The 13,812-nt window shown below is 51.3% G+C and overlaps 8 protein-coding genes across 8 annotated transcripts; 5 read left to right on the forward strand and 3 right to left on the reverse strand.

Moving 5' to 3' along the window:
- Nucleotides 1-46: 46 nt before the first annotated feature.
- Nucleotides 47-552, reverse strand: KRP23_2712 (uncharacterized protein; the record flags this gene model as incomplete). The annotated part of the gene is made up of 2 exons (XM_067887478.1): nt 47-121; nt 175-552. 2 exons carry the CDS (start codon nt 550-552, stop codon nt 47-49), a joined length of 453 nt encoding a protein of 150 aa, XP_067750063.1.
- A 3,232-nt stretch (nt 553-3,784) lies between these two features.
- Nucleotides 3,785-4,222, forward strand: KRP23_2713 (uncharacterized protein; the record flags this gene model as incomplete). The annotated part of the gene is made up of 1 exon (XM_067887479.1): nt 3,785-4,222. One exon carries the CDS (start codon nt 3,785-3,787, stop codon nt 4,220-4,222), a length of 438 nt encoding a protein of 145 aa, XP_067750064.1.
- A 198-nt stretch (nt 4,223-4,420) lies between these two features.
- Nucleotides 4,421-4,822, reverse strand: KRP23_2714 (uncharacterized protein; the record flags this gene model as incomplete). Its single annotated transcript, XM_067887481.1, has 1 exon — nt 4,421-4,822. The coding sequence occupies one exon, from the start codon at nt 4,820-4,822 to the stop codon at nt 4,421-4,423; it is 402 nt and encodes a 133-aa protein (XP_067750065.1).
- A 337-nt stretch (nt 4,823-5,159) lies between these two features.
- Nucleotides 5,160-6,147, forward strand: KRP23_2715 (Rhamnolipids biosynthesis 3-oxoacyl-[acyl-carrier-protein] reductase; the record flags this gene model as incomplete). Its single annotated transcript, XM_067887482.1, has 3 exons — nt 5,160-5,363; nt 5,430-5,568; nt 5,651-6,147. 3 exons carry the CDS (start codon nt 5,160-5,162, stop codon nt 6,145-6,147), a joined length of 840 nt encoding a protein of 279 aa, XP_067750066.1.
- A 188-nt stretch (nt 6,148-6,335) lies between these two features.
- Nucleotides 6,336-7,788, forward strand: KRP23_2716 (GDP-L-galactose phosphorylase 2; the record flags this gene model as incomplete). The annotated part of the gene is made up of 7 exons (XM_067887483.1): nt 6,336-6,387; nt 6,444-6,535; nt 6,608-6,702; nt 6,763-6,898; nt 6,960-7,083; nt 7,156-7,673; nt 7,735-7,788. 7 exons carry the CDS (start codon nt 6,336-6,338, stop codon nt 7,786-7,788), a joined length of 1,071 nt encoding a protein of 356 aa, XP_067750067.1.
- A 792-nt stretch (nt 7,789-8,580) lies between these two features.
- On the forward strand, nt 8,581-9,135 carry KRP23_2717 (G protein-coupled receptor kinase 2; the record flags this gene model as incomplete). The annotated part of the gene is made up of 1 exon (XM_067887484.1): nt 8,581-9,135. The coding sequence occupies one exon, from the start codon at nt 8,581-8,583 to the stop codon at nt 9,133-9,135; it is 555 nt and encodes a 184-aa protein (XP_067750068.1).
- Nucleotides 9,136-9,189: 54 nt separating this feature from the next.
- KRP23_2718 (uncharacterized protein) lies at nt 9,190-10,629 on the reverse strand (the record flags this gene model as incomplete). The annotated part of the gene is made up of 6 exons (XM_067887485.1): nt 9,190-9,408; nt 9,485-9,544; nt 9,633-9,668; nt 9,749-10,027; nt 10,082-10,500; nt 10,584-10,629. 6 exons carry the CDS (start codon nt 10,627-10,629, stop codon nt 9,190-9,192), a joined length of 1,059 nt encoding a protein of 352 aa, XP_067750069.1.
- Nucleotides 10,630-10,936: 307 nt separating this feature from the next.
- On the forward strand, nt 10,937-11,359 carry KRP23_2719 (uncharacterized protein; the record flags this gene model as incomplete). Its single annotated transcript, XM_067887486.1, has 1 exon — nt 10,937-11,359. One exon carries the CDS (start codon nt 10,937-10,939, stop codon nt 11,357-11,359), a length of 423 nt encoding a protein of 140 aa, XP_067750070.1.
- Nucleotides 11,360-13,812: the final 2,453 nt, after the last annotated feature.

Below are 13,812 nucleotides of genomic sequence, written 5' to 3' on the forward strand. Positions count from 1 at the left end.
TAGACCGTACTGGTCCAAGATAAGATCTAGAAAGCGTATGTGTTCGTCAACGGTCATACTCTCTTCGTCGAGGAATGACGACAGAGCGAAGAACCGTGCACCCTTCCGCGTACAGCGAAGACTGCCAGCAAGTGCTCACAGTCATCCGTGACACCAGGACGAACTTCTCATTACCTTTATTAGTTCTGCAACAATGGTTGGCTCAATCACAGTCACGGCTGCCTTCATCCGAGCTTTGAGTGTCTTCGAGCACATGCTGTCGTACTTGATCGCGCTGCGCACCGTGTCATCACCTACGTCACCAAAGGTGAAGTTCTTGCGAACGACCAAGTTCATCCACTGGTACGTAGCTTGGGCATGACGATCAATGAACATGCGCATTGACACCTGTCGCTTGTCACGTATGCAGCTCTCGACTACACCAGCGTATCCGGGGTGCTTCAAGTTCAGGTGCGAGATCAGGTTTGTGTAACCAGCCTTCTTGGGCTGCCTCACGAAGTTGCCGCAGGCATTGCAGACGGCACCAAGATCGCAGAGCTTCTGGAGCATCATGGCGACGACTGTCTTCGACGCCAATTTCTGAGCCTGGGGCGCGAACTTTGATTGAATGGCCATACTTCTTGTAGACTGGGGGACGGCGGAATGTCTTTGGCGTGTGGCTGTGTGACCTGGTCAGGCCAAGACGAGTTGAGAAATGAAGGGCTACCCGGCGACGAGCGCTGGCATTTCCTCTTCCGTATGGGTAAGGTTATGAAGCCCGTGCATGTACATCTCTACCGAGAGCGTCAGTGAAGTGCGGGGTCCACAATAAGATCGTCGTATTGCAATACCTGTGCTCGTATATTGGTATTGCTTCAATATTGATTGAGATGGACATCGATCCAACAATCAATAAACAATAGAAATTGTCCGAGCCCTGTGCAGAAACTGTTTGTTTCGAAACAGCGAGACAAAAGTGGTTATTCAATGCGTATCCGGAGATTATTCTCGTGGATACAACTCATTGGACGAGCATCAGAGTTATAAGCGTTCGATGGAGAGTCTTCTCGTCATTAAATATAAATCTAACCCATTCTACATGTACTTCGAGGCAAACTGGGAAGATTCTACTGCAGAATGGATAGATTTTGAACGGGATAATTGCCTCATTTGTCCAACCGCACAAACAACCGTGTCGAAAACTGCTGGGGGAAACTTAAACAGAAAGTTGATAGGGAATATACTATCGACGAACTGATTTCGACAGTTGTTCTACTACAAGAGTGGAGCGAAGATCGTTACTTTCAAGAGTTGAAGGGGATTGAAGCCAGACATACCCCTGATGCAGCTGATGCTTCAGACCCGGAACTACTTTCTCTGGTAGTTCAATTAAGCCCCCATGATTATCGTCTAGTGGCTAACCAGTACCAATTCGCAAAGGACCCCGATATCCACTACATCATCGACAGTTCTACGCCAATCAATGCAGTTCTGACTTCAAACAACACTAACGACGGAAAACAACATGTGATGAATAAAGAGGTGAGACACATATTTGAACTTGCGATGTGGTATATCTGTTGTACCACAACTTGATATTGCAGACATATCAGTGCGATTGCGCTTTCATGTTGATCTTGCTCCTCCCTTGTCAGCATGTGATATACTATCGAACACACTCTAGCCCAGAGTCCGCAATTCCTCCTGCTAGATTTTACTCTCGACGTTGATCTATTCTGGCCCCAGAAATAATTTCACGCGTGGCTTGCTGGAAATGGCTGGGCGTCTTAAAGTGGTTATAAAACCACAAAAAGATCGGAAAGCAATGAACCGCTCGGCTAAGTTCAGCGAGAGTCGTGTGATGTGCGAGACCATTCAAGGTTTAAGAGCAGAGTTGCCTCAACGCGAATACGGTCAGACTCTGGGCATGCTACACAGCATCGAACGATCTATTAGGGCTGGACACATTGGATGTTTGACCGATGTTATGAAAGTTTTTAATTCTCGTCAAGATGTATCAATTCATCCACCAGAGCGAGACGATCTGGATGGTAATACTTCCGAGCCTGTTGTCAAAGAAACCTCCGTCCGATTCAAATTCACATCTGCTCAGCGGAAAAAGAATACACTCCGATGGAAAACAAGAAAGGAGAACAAAGCAAAAGCGCTTAAAAATACCAAGATGACTGCCCTAAAACGGAAAGTGGTCCAATTACGACACTATGGGACGCTGGACGAATCCTCAGTGAGCATTACTTGTACTATGAGACTGCGAAAACCGTACATTATCCTTTCAAAATTAACTGCTACCAATTTAACTTTGGGTGGTGCTCGTGCCCAACTTGCCATCAGCGCCATCAGGTACCCCTACATCATCAGCTGCGCTGACATGAGCCCATCTGCCGCGGCCAAAACCATCGCCAAGGCCTTTAAGACTACCAAATTGGTTCCATAGAAGCTGCTTGTGGCGCTCAGTTGGAGATTCCTGGTTGGAATGGCCCCAGTTACGCTTGACCACACGCTGCTACATGAAGACTGAAATGCTTGGCTTCGTATAACACGACCATTCTTAAAAATCTAAAGGGAGCTCCATAAAGTAGGCACGTCATTTTGGCGAGAGTCCTTAAAAAACGTGCGTGTTGCGTACCAGGTAGAAGGAAAATGATGCAGATAAAAATGGCAATGTAGTCAATTTCTGGAGAGGCACTCTCTGTACTGCTATATTGGTCTTTACGGTTCTTGACGATATTTCCAAGATGATACTTCACGTGACCACGGACAGTTACGGATATTCGCCGACATGTCTTAGTCCGGACAGTACTCGCCTGGGCGGCACTGTGTGGACGATCCCGGATGATCCAGGATATTCCCGGATGATCTCGGATATGCTCGGATGGTCCCGGATATTCTCGGATATTCCCGGATGATCCCGGACGGTACCGGATATTTCCCCTGTAAAATACACTGGTGCATTTTTTACCATATTATCTGGTCTGTCCGTGCAGCTCTCAAGTCTACCATTGCTGTCTAACCATTGCTGGCCGCACGCATTGTCCTGCAGCTTGTACGCACTTCAGCATTGTTGTCATGAACGCAGCATCCGAAGCCAATTCGAAGGTGTTCTCGAAGGTGTTGTTAGGTACGCCCCGAGGCTTTGCTGTTCCAGCAAGCTCTCACTTTTCACTTTGCTCCGTCAAGCGCACTCGCCCAAGCTCTAAGCTCCAGTACACAAGCGCCGTCCCCCGCGGAGACGAGGAGAGGGAGGAGGAAGGAGAAGATCGCTGAAGGAATCCCGACAGCCCATTGTTTGTTGCTGAGGAGCTACAGGTAGATAATTAGGTACCCGCCATATCCACAAATGCTATTCTTGGCGGACCTCCCAGTGCGGACGTAAGGCTCGAGGAGAATGCTGCGTCGACTCGAAAGCTGCTCAACGGATGTCACGTCACGCGACCTGCATGACGATACTGCGCACCGTCCAAGTTTGCTTCGAAACAAGATGTAACAGAAAAGTTTCCTAGTGTCGCCGTGTGCTTGTCTGGAGGTGGGTTGTATGGTGATAAACGGCTCAGGCATTAGCCCTTTCGGACTCTGTAAGCTACATACCTATAGGACGCTCTTCGGGAATTAAGGGGTTAAGAAAAATCGGGTAATCACTAGCCGAGTATTGATGATTACGATGTACAGCAAAACGAACATAAAACGGGCTTGCCTACGGTGTCGGTGACAAACCAAGGCACAGTTCACTTCTCATTTTGCTCCCCCGAAGGAGCCCGATCCGAAAAATCGTCTACTCAGAACGCAGATGCGTCTGAGCTACGTTTTCCTGGTTGCTGTGGGTGCCCTCGTGGCTAGCGCCAACGCTCTACTACCAGCCACCACGGATCAGACTGCTTCCAAGATTGCAACTCCGCTGTTCGACGGTGAGCAGAACAATGTCGGCGGAAGGCGATTTCTGAGGACTGGAGATGCAGCAAGTGATAATGTCCCCAACACTGAAGAAAGAAGACGGCTGGTGAACATCGATCTCATCCTCAAGGACGCCGCTATCAGTGTCAAAAAGGCGACCGCGTGGAAGGCGCAGTTTCTTTGGTGGAAAATGATCAACAAGAAACCATTCACGTTGGCTCAAGAGCTAGGAATCTCTCACCTGGGCACCGCCATGAGGTCGCATTCGAACTGGAAGAAGTACGTGGCTTATCACGAGTTCTACGGCAAGGGCCCGTTGAGGTACACGGATTAGTCAAACGAAAGTAGTTGGTGTAGTACCCACCACTTCCGCAGGGTCAGATGACATTGGTCCAGTTCGTTAACGTCCTCACAAGTCAATATACCGCCTCGTGTTTCAGTCTCCCCTTCTCTGGGGTGAGCACTCTCTTCGCCATCCGTTTCTACAGAGACGAGTCGTTGTAGTGCGCTCCAACTCACGCGAGTAAACTTCCTACGAGTACTCCGGGCCGTAGTACTTCTTGTAAGCCATGAGCTTCTTCCACTTGGTGTGCCCCCTGTTGGAGACTCCCCACGCAGTAGCCAATTGTGCGGATTTCTTGTTGGCCAGCTTCCACACAAGAAACTCCGCCTTCCATTTGACAGCCTTCTTCAGACTCACCACAGCGTCCTTGATGATGAGATCAACATTCACCAAACGCCTTTCTTCGGTGTTGATGTCCTCACTAGCGGCTTCTTCAGTCCTCAACATTCGCTTCGTCTCGACGTTGCTCTGTACACCACTGAGCATTGGCGGAGCCACCTTGGAAGAAGTCTGCTCCGTGACAGCTGACACGGCGTTGGCACTAGTCAATATAGTGGTCACAGCGATTAGGACGATGCAGCTTAGACGCATGGACGTTCTTGAGAGGAGTCTTGTTGGGATCGGGGTGCGTCGTGGAGAGCAGATTTCAAAATGAAGGCTTCCTTGCTAAATGGGCAATCATAAATGTATGGGATCATGTTGCTTCAGCATCTGCAAGACAAGGGCAATCGGAAATGAGCGAGTCGACCCCTACACCGAGTTTTGTGCAAGAAGTTTGTGTACCGGTAGAAGTTTGGAGCTTAATCTTGAAATTCAGATCAAGCTGGTTTTCGCCGTTGAAGTGAGACAATCTCAACCAATCATATCGTTTCTTTTAGCAGTTATTCGAGTGAAGTCAAATATCCCCTCGACTCTCAAGACGAGCACGATGAGCTCGCTCAACCTGAACCAACTCTTCGACGTGAAGGACAAAGTGGTGGTGATCACGGGCGGCGGCCGCGGGATCGGCAAGATGATGGCGGACGGCTTCGTGCAGAACGGGGCGAAGGTCTACATCGCCTCGCGCAGCTTGGAGGCGTGCGAGGCCACAGCCAAGGAGCTCACCGCCAAAGGACCAGGCAAATGCATCCCCGTACGCAAAAATAGTAAAGGTGTTTTGTTACATGTTACTAAAGAGATATGGGGTATTTTTTTACAGTTACAAGCGAACTTGCTGGATGAGGCGGCGTGCAAGCAGCTGGCCGAAGAGATTTCCAAGCGGGAGACGCGTGTGGACGTGCTGGTGAACAATTCCGGGATTGCGTGGGGAGGAGACATCGAGAACACGCCCGAGTCTGGTCTGTGATGTTTTTAAATTATTTGTTAACGATTGATGTCTGTAAGAACGGCACTGATAAATACTTGTTTATTGTCTGGCAGCTTGGACCAAGGTCCTGGCGGTGAATGTGACATCGCCGTTCCATTTGACTCGCTACTTGCTACCGCTACTGGACGAAGCTGCCACTTCGCCTGATGCGGCTCGGGTGATCAACGTTGGCTCCATTGCGGGCCTCATGCCCCAGATGATCAACACCATCGCGTACGACACGTCCAAGGCGGCGGTGCACCACATGACGCGCGTGCTGGCTGCGAAGCTCGCGCGACGCCCCAATGGAGGCCACATTCTGGTGAACGCCATTGCCCCCGGACTGGTGCCGTCCAAAATGTCCATGGGCATCGCCCATGTGACGGGCAAGTCGTTCAAGGAGATGCAGCAGTTCCTCCCCGTTGAGCGCCTCGGTCAGGACTCGGACATGGCTGGACTCGCCATTTTCCTGGCCTCCAAGGCGTCGGGATGGATCACGGGCATGGTCATCGCCTGTGACGGAGGTGAGATAGGCGCCGCGGAAACCGGCGTGGGCCCGTCCAAGCTGTAGAGGTGGAAGTTGTCAAAAAAAAAAAAAACTAATACACACGATGTGATCGGGTATGGACAAATAATACAGCGTCCAGCCTGATAGGCACGAGTCTTCAACGTCCATGTGAGCACGGCTCGGGTGAGTGAATATGGACCGTCCATGGGGGAGCGCAACTGCTTGCGCGATTTGTTATTTGGGGCGCAGTCATGAGCTTGGACGCGCTGCTGTTGAGTCGATGGAGTCATGCGGCGTCGGAAGGTGCGTGGCTGGAGGGGGGGGATGTGCTCTAGGCTGAAGGTCCCGTGATGTCCCAGGCGTCATGCGGACGAATGTGGACGATACGATGCGTCGTCGGATCCCTGGTGAGCTGGGACTCGTCATCCAGTTCAATCCTAGTCATCTCAAGGTGAGGCAAACAGCGAGTGGAGACGAAATGCTCGCGTTTGACTTGCTCTTGGCATTCGTGTGGCTCTTGCAGAGCAAACGGCCAGTGGACAAACAGCTACTGGTACCGCCACCCATAGCAGAACCGGCGCAGCCCAAAACATCAGCGTTCAACTTCACGAAGGCCAGGTAAGGCTGTTGCTTAGAGATGCGGTCCAAGATTGTGGCTGACTTGCGATGGTTGTCCAGGAGGAACGAGTTTTTGAGCGGATTGTGCTTCGTCACTGCTGATGAGCAGCGCCTTCCGTCAGTTCAAGCCGTTGAAGAGACCGAGGAAATCGAAAAGGATGCAGAACACTTCGTTCTCGTCAATGTGGCCCCTTTGGTACAGCAGATCGATCAAATGGTGGTTTTAAAAAGCTATTGCTCTGACTGTTGTCGTGCAGGTGCGAGGCCACATTTTGGTCGTGCCCGATTTGAACTGCGTCCGGCCGCAAAAAATGACGAAGGCGTATCTGACGTACGCGCTTAGCATCACGCAAGCCATTCAGCGCAATGACTTTGCTTTGGGTACGTTGGGGTTAGTAAAACTGAACCGAGGAGAGCACTGACGTCTCTATCCTTCTTGGTGGAGAGGAATAGGCTTCAATAGTGCTGGAGCTTGGTCGTCCGTGAATCATTTTCACCTGCAAGGCTACTACTTTCCTCAAGTAGAGAGGGCTACCAACTTCCCCGTTGCGGCTCAGCGACGAGAAGAGATGTTCCGTGTTGACGGAGGTGTCGTGAAAAGCCTTCCGCAGTGGAAGACGACGTGCTACGCGATCGAGCCTGAGGACCCAAACGGCAATGCTCTGCATGTCGTTGAGACTGCATGGGCTCTGCTGGAGCTTCTTCAGGGTCGAGGGGTCCCGCACAACCTTTTGGTCGTAGGCATGGTCGTGTTCATTTTCCCACGCCAGGCACAGCAAGAGAATGGCGTCAACTTGTTCAGCACTTTCAGCGCTGCAGATGCTGATGGAAGCCCAGTGCACCCTGGCCGCCTTCGCATTGCCGTAGCTGAGCTCTCCGGGCTCGTGATCGCCGGTGACAGTGTTGCGTATGAAAACCTCACGGAGGAGATGTTCAACTCGATTCTTCAAACGGAAGTCTCACTCTCAGTGGTACGTTCTCAGACCGTTATGAATGCCTTCAAAACTGATACGATGTGTGTGCTTTTGCTAGAGCGAACAAGCAGAGCTCGTTTCGCAATGGAAGGAGAAACTCGTGTCGAAATGACGTGGCGTCCTTTTAGACTGGAGGCGCGTTAGCAGACCAGCATGTCGGCAGGCTAAGACCTTCTTATTAACGCGGAGACCGTTGTCTTGTATTTTTGGATGCTTCCATGACATCTTGCTGTGGTGGTGTCCGTTTTGCGGCGACGGAGCATTTCGAGCGAGGAATCTTTATCTGGAACTCAACTTCAGGCACCCTGCTGGAGCTCAAGAAGTGGCGTCGATGGGCTCCGGCTGCAGCTCTTTCGGAGGTGATAGTGCGCCGCTCGACTCGAAGATGATCTCTGTGAAGCACTTTGAAGTTCATCGGATCATCGGCCAAGGTGGGTTTGGCAAGGTCAATGCTGTCATCCGCAAGAAGTCGACTCCAGTCAAGTGGCTTGCTATGAAGACGTTGTCAAAGGCGACAGTGATCAGCAGGAACTGCGTCAGTATGATCTGGAACGAGCGAAATCTGCTCACTCAAGTGCACAGCCCCTTGATCGTGCGAATGCACCACACATTTCAGGACACTTACAACTGCTACGTGGTCATGGACCTGCTGCTCGGTGGGGATCTTAAGTACCACCTCGGATTCACACGCAAAGAGGGCTTCCCAGAGAGAGAAGCCAAGTTTTATACAGCTGGAGTTCTGCTGTCGCTCGAATACCTGCACAGCCTTAATATCCTGCACCGCGATGTGAAACCAGAGAACGTTATCCTTGATGAAAAGGGCTATCCTCGCCTTACGGACTTGGGCATCTCAGTACAAACCGCGAACTTGAGATTCCAAAGCCGTAGCGGAACCGTGTCGTACATGGCGCCAGAGATCTTCCGGGGATCCACAGAGCATGGCACGCCGTCAGATTTTTTCAGTCTAGGCGTGATGACCTATGAGCTGCTGCTTGGGAGGAGGCCATGGAATGGCGGCGTACGCTCGCACCTCGAAAAGTGCCCTGACGTCATCAAGGAGTTCTCAGAGAGTGTATTCGACAGGTACTACCCGATAGAACTTTTGGACAGCACGTCTGGGTCCAATGCCAAGCTGTCACAGAGCTGTCGCTCCTTTCTGCGAGGCTTGTTGCATCCAATGGAGTCCGAGCGACTTGGTGCAGGTCCTGATGGCATTATAGAAATCAAGAAGCACGACTGGCTGCAAACCTTCGACTGGGATGGATACGTGGCACAAACTGCCACGCCACCTCTCGTCCCCGTCGTGGATGAAAAGAAGGCAAACTGCGATACAGCGGCTCAGGACTTCGATGACGTACTCAATGTAAACTCGCGATCAGATCGAATCGCGTCAGAAGACCAGGAAAAATTCGCGGGGTTCGAGTTCAATATCGATGCCCACAATCCCGTCGCGATATAAAATCATGTCGCCTGCCCCGCTCTCGTGGTGCCCCAACTCAAACGTTGTTATCATTTATACCTTTGGTCGAAGGTTGCGGAGTTCCTGATCGATGCCTTCTAAAGCTTCCAAACCCTTTGAACGGATGGAAAGGAAGCGGTCGTTCGCTAAAATGACCGGATTGTTGCAAGTTGGGATGTCTGGGTTGATACGGATGAGCGTCGCCTGCGGACGACCGCAGGCCTGAAGCACATCCGCGACAACCATCTCTGTTTCTTTCCGGACAGACGGCACCTAGAGCAAGCACCAAAACCAGAATGAGGACATTTTTCAACACGGCCTTTGTGCCTAGAGCGAATATGGCACCAACCCGAGTTCCACAGCCGATTTCAAGCACAACTAGATTGAGCGTCGGGTGTTCTTGCAGCATCTATAGCAATGAGAGCACGTAGTAGAGCAGTAACATTCAAGTAGTATGAGCAGACACGTAGATAACGATAACTTGCTCAGCAACTTACCAGCTCTATCACCGCCTCCCACGCGATGTAGCCATTCTGCAGCATAATACAGCACGAGCATAGATGAGCATTAACGTGCCACACATTCCTTCGCCAATCCCTCGCAGCACACCCACCTCTTCCGACACGTTTCCAATCCACTGCCTATCATGAAACATGAGCACATTGGGGCGGCCTTTGCCTCCACACTCGGGGCACGTGGTCGCATCTGCGCCCGGCGCTCTCATTGTGGTCACATCTAAATCAAAGCGGAAGTCCGCCGGCAGCTTCCAGATCTTGTGGCACGGCTCTCTCGCGCCAGTCTCGACGTCTCCCGCGCACTGCCACGTCTCGACACTTCCATGCAGCTCGTAGATCTCCTTGCCGTCGAAATCTCGCCGGAAGTGCGCGTCCACCTGCCACAAGCCAGCATTAACAGCCGTCTCCTTTCACCCTAACGAGCACCTTACATTGGACGTATAGATGAAGAACGGGTCGTTCGTCACGGAATCCGTGGCGACTCCTCTCGGAAGATCGCCACACTGTTTCAGCCGCTCGAAAGCCGCTCGAAAAGCTGACTGCTTCTCCTTTCGGCTGCTGCCTGTAGTGGCCGTAGCCTTCGCCTTCATGGTGTCTCTCCACCGGCGTAGGATTTCATACCCTGCGTGGTGCTTCGCGTCCCTGTAGGAGTTAGTGCAGCTGCCCCAGAAGCCGTAAAAGATCTCCTCGTCCTGCTCCAGCATGAACGGGTCGCACAGGTCCTGGTACTCCACGTCCATCTGTTCGTAGGCCGCCACTTTGGCGATGTCTGCGTACACTGGCAGCGACGAGTCGGCCGAGAAGCCTGCGCCCGTGGCAACGAGGAGGAAGTCGGCGGTGGCCAATTTCTCTATGGGACAAAAGGTTGGAGCGTGCAAATAGTGCGTTGGAGAGAGGAGATGCGGGAGGGTGTGAGGAATGTGGCGGGCGCACCTGCCGCCGCGCGCCAGAGACTCTGCGGGCTGCGCTCCGCGGCCATTTTCCGGGTCGGAATTGACCGACACTAAATTTGTGATTTGTGAATTAGTGCGATTAAGTCTTCCCAGGCCCAAGCCAGCCGTTTTTCTAGACCAGGGGAAAAGATACGTTTCCTGGGCTGCCATCATGAGCTTTGCCGGCAGTTGCGAAGCCCGCACCTTTGCCTACACGCTCAATGCGGACAGCAAGACGGCTCGCGGATAGTGTAAACAATTCCTATGCGGTAGCTTCCTACGAACTTCCATTTCGCAATTCACTCTACAGAGCTCAAGCAACCCAGCCTCAAAAAGCTCCGATCTCAAACGACTATGCGGTTCACCTACCTCGTTCTAGCAGCAGCGGCTGTCCTTCTGGCGGGCAGCAACACGGTCTCGGCCTCTGACCAAAAGAACATCGGCGAAGTGACTTCAGCTAACGCTGTGGCTTCTGTCCGTGCCCTCGCTGCTGATGTTGAGAGCACGAGACGCCTGCGGGCTGACAAGAGCGTTGGCAAGGAGGACGATGAAAACGCCAAAGACGGCAGCGAGGAGAAGGGGTTGTTCGACTACTTGGTTAATCGGTATGCCGCGAAAACGACGTACCGTGGTTGGTATCGCTCAGGGATGAACCCGAAAGAAGTCAAACAAATGCTGCGGAACCGGGAGGCGCAAGGTCGCTACGTCGACTGGGATCTTGCTGATGGATACGAGGTGTACTACTACAGGAGGAAACACAGCCTTTTTTACGACTGATGAGGCCAAGTCGGAGATGAGATAGGCTTCTTCAGACTGTGAAGGCTCTTCTTGCACACGTAGTATTAGAAAATAATCGATTGAAATCAAGTCGAAGCTTTCTGTGCGCTTATCAGCTCGAAACCTCACCGAGCCTAACAAGCCAGTCTTCAATTGAGCGGAATTTTTTCATATGCTTCAACGTCAACATTTTTTTTCTGGCCCCTTTGCAAAACACGTATAAGGATCATCATTTGGGACTGTTTGTCTGCACAAGCCTGCTGGCGAGCGCTCATCAGTCAATGGACAGGGCAAGACTGGGCACAACAGCACATACGCAAATTTCAAGGGAAATTGCATATCACGCAAACCGCCGAAGATACCCGCTGCGATCCGGCAGCGACTCCAGGCAACAGTAGCGGATAACCCGGAGCAGTATGAAGGAGACTGGAAAAGGGTATGGTGGATCCTCAGCTCCACCTGCATCACAGTACTATGGATTCAACGTAATCGAGTCGTTCACGACGGTGGAAAGGTCACACTGCACGGAAGCGTTCAAGAATTTCTAAACGCTGGACTCAGACACATACGTGCGTTGGCAACACGAGAACGAAGAGGACTGCACACCATAATTCAGGGCACACGATTGCTCATCTGTCTACAAATACGGTCGAGACAATCAAAAGAGGCGCCACCATCGGCGGTGAGTCAAGTACAACCACCGGGCGAGAACCGATATCGGCGTTGCTATCCTGGCTTTGAAAATGCCAGACATCTTGTAAACCGTAAAGTTAAATAGACAAGTCTGACCTCTCTCTCTCTCTCTCAAAACATGTACGGAGTTCCCCGGCAAAGGGAGAACTGCGTACAGCAATTTTCCTTGCACAGATAGTATGGATCTGCGGAAGATTTGCTCTGGCTGCCGCGATGCTGTACTAATCTAAGTTACATTTACCGGTCTTGGGGAAGCATGCATGCATGCAGGTTGCACACATGCTCTGCTATTAGTCGTGTAGTTCGGAATAATGCAGTGCATTTGGCTCTTGATGTATTCCTATGCTAATCTAGTAACCTAGCAGTCTTTATTGGTCCGACCATTGCAGATTTGGAGGGGACATCTGTACCAACACAAGTTAGGTTGAACATCGATTCAAAATTCGACGTTGAACACTGCATGCCATCTGCGGGACGACTTCATTGGAAACTTCCAATTGATTCGTTGTGGAAATTGCAGACGATGAATAATGTTGCTTCTCTGCTGTTACAATCAGTTCGCTGCTTTTCAGAGAGTGGCAAATCCATCGTCGCCACACAGGTGACAACAAAACGCTACATGTATCGGTTCCAAGCAAGTAGAGACCGTCACCGCTCCTGTTATCCCCATACATGTAGAGCTTTGTTTGGCGCAGCTCTGCTAAAAGAAGAGCAGCAAGCTCTTGCTCACACGATGTGTCTTCCTGCGACCAACATAACATGTAATCCACCAGAATATCTCCAACACTATGGTACCGTATTATCATCGCGGCATTGCCTACTGTAGCATCATTGATTCATGCGCCTTCGTAAGACATATCTTGTCTTTTGAGAGCCGCCGTCTGACAGCGTGACGACAACTCGTCGTACGATAGACTGGGCTATATCGTTGGCTAGAATCGCTCAGAGCACCTCACATAGTCTCCAGCTCCCGCCCTCAGCCCTCAGCCCCCAGCATTTCCCCATGCCCCCATCTCGTTCTGCGTGATTGTCCTCCCCTGAAGACCCCACCATTATTGCGAGAAGCAATGGTGCTACTCCGAGCTCCTCAACGCCACCCACCGAGTTTTTCAACGCGGAGAACGTTCGCCGCGCATGTACAACCTCCAGGACTCAAACGGCTTACCGCAGCTATCGCCGCGGTATTTCTGCATGGATCCATGCGGTTAAGACGGACTCTGCGAGGTATTTGACTCTAACGGTGAAATTGACGCCAATGTATTACGCCGAAAGATTGTGAGGCCTTTTGCTAGCTAAGACGGACGATACTGAAAAAACTCTCAAGGTTACAACCCTCAGCGGCTATCGAAGTGCTATTAAAGACGTCTTCCGGCAGAAGAAACTGCCACTCGCTGTTGCCTACATTGATGGCATGAAAACATTTTTCGCCGGTCTGAAGCGCATCGAAGCTGAGCGCAACCAAGGAGGAGCAGGCGCAGGTGATCTACCTACACGGAGAAAGCGGCAAACCTATTCAGAGTGGCGAATTATGCTGCAGCACACTTCTGCAGCAATTGAACGCGAGACTGGGGCGCAACCACCTACCTCTATGACTGTACAGCAGGCAGCGATGCGGTATATTACTGGGGTGAACGGTCTGCTGATTAGCTCTTCTCGTCGCTCTTGTCGGTTAACACAACTCAAGATCACCATAATGTTTCATCTAGTTAGGGAGACAGAACACGAACAGAGTAGCAACGCTCGCAATTTAGCATTTAGAC

The sequence above is a fragment of the Phytophthora ramorum genome (genome assembly GCF_020800215.1).
Source record: "Phytophthora ramorum isolate Pr-102 chromosome Unknown Phyram_PR-102_s0002, whole genome shotgun sequence".
Lineage (NCBI taxonomy): Eukaryota > Oomycota > Peronosporomycetes > Peronosporales > Peronosporaceae > Phytophthora > Phytophthora ramorum.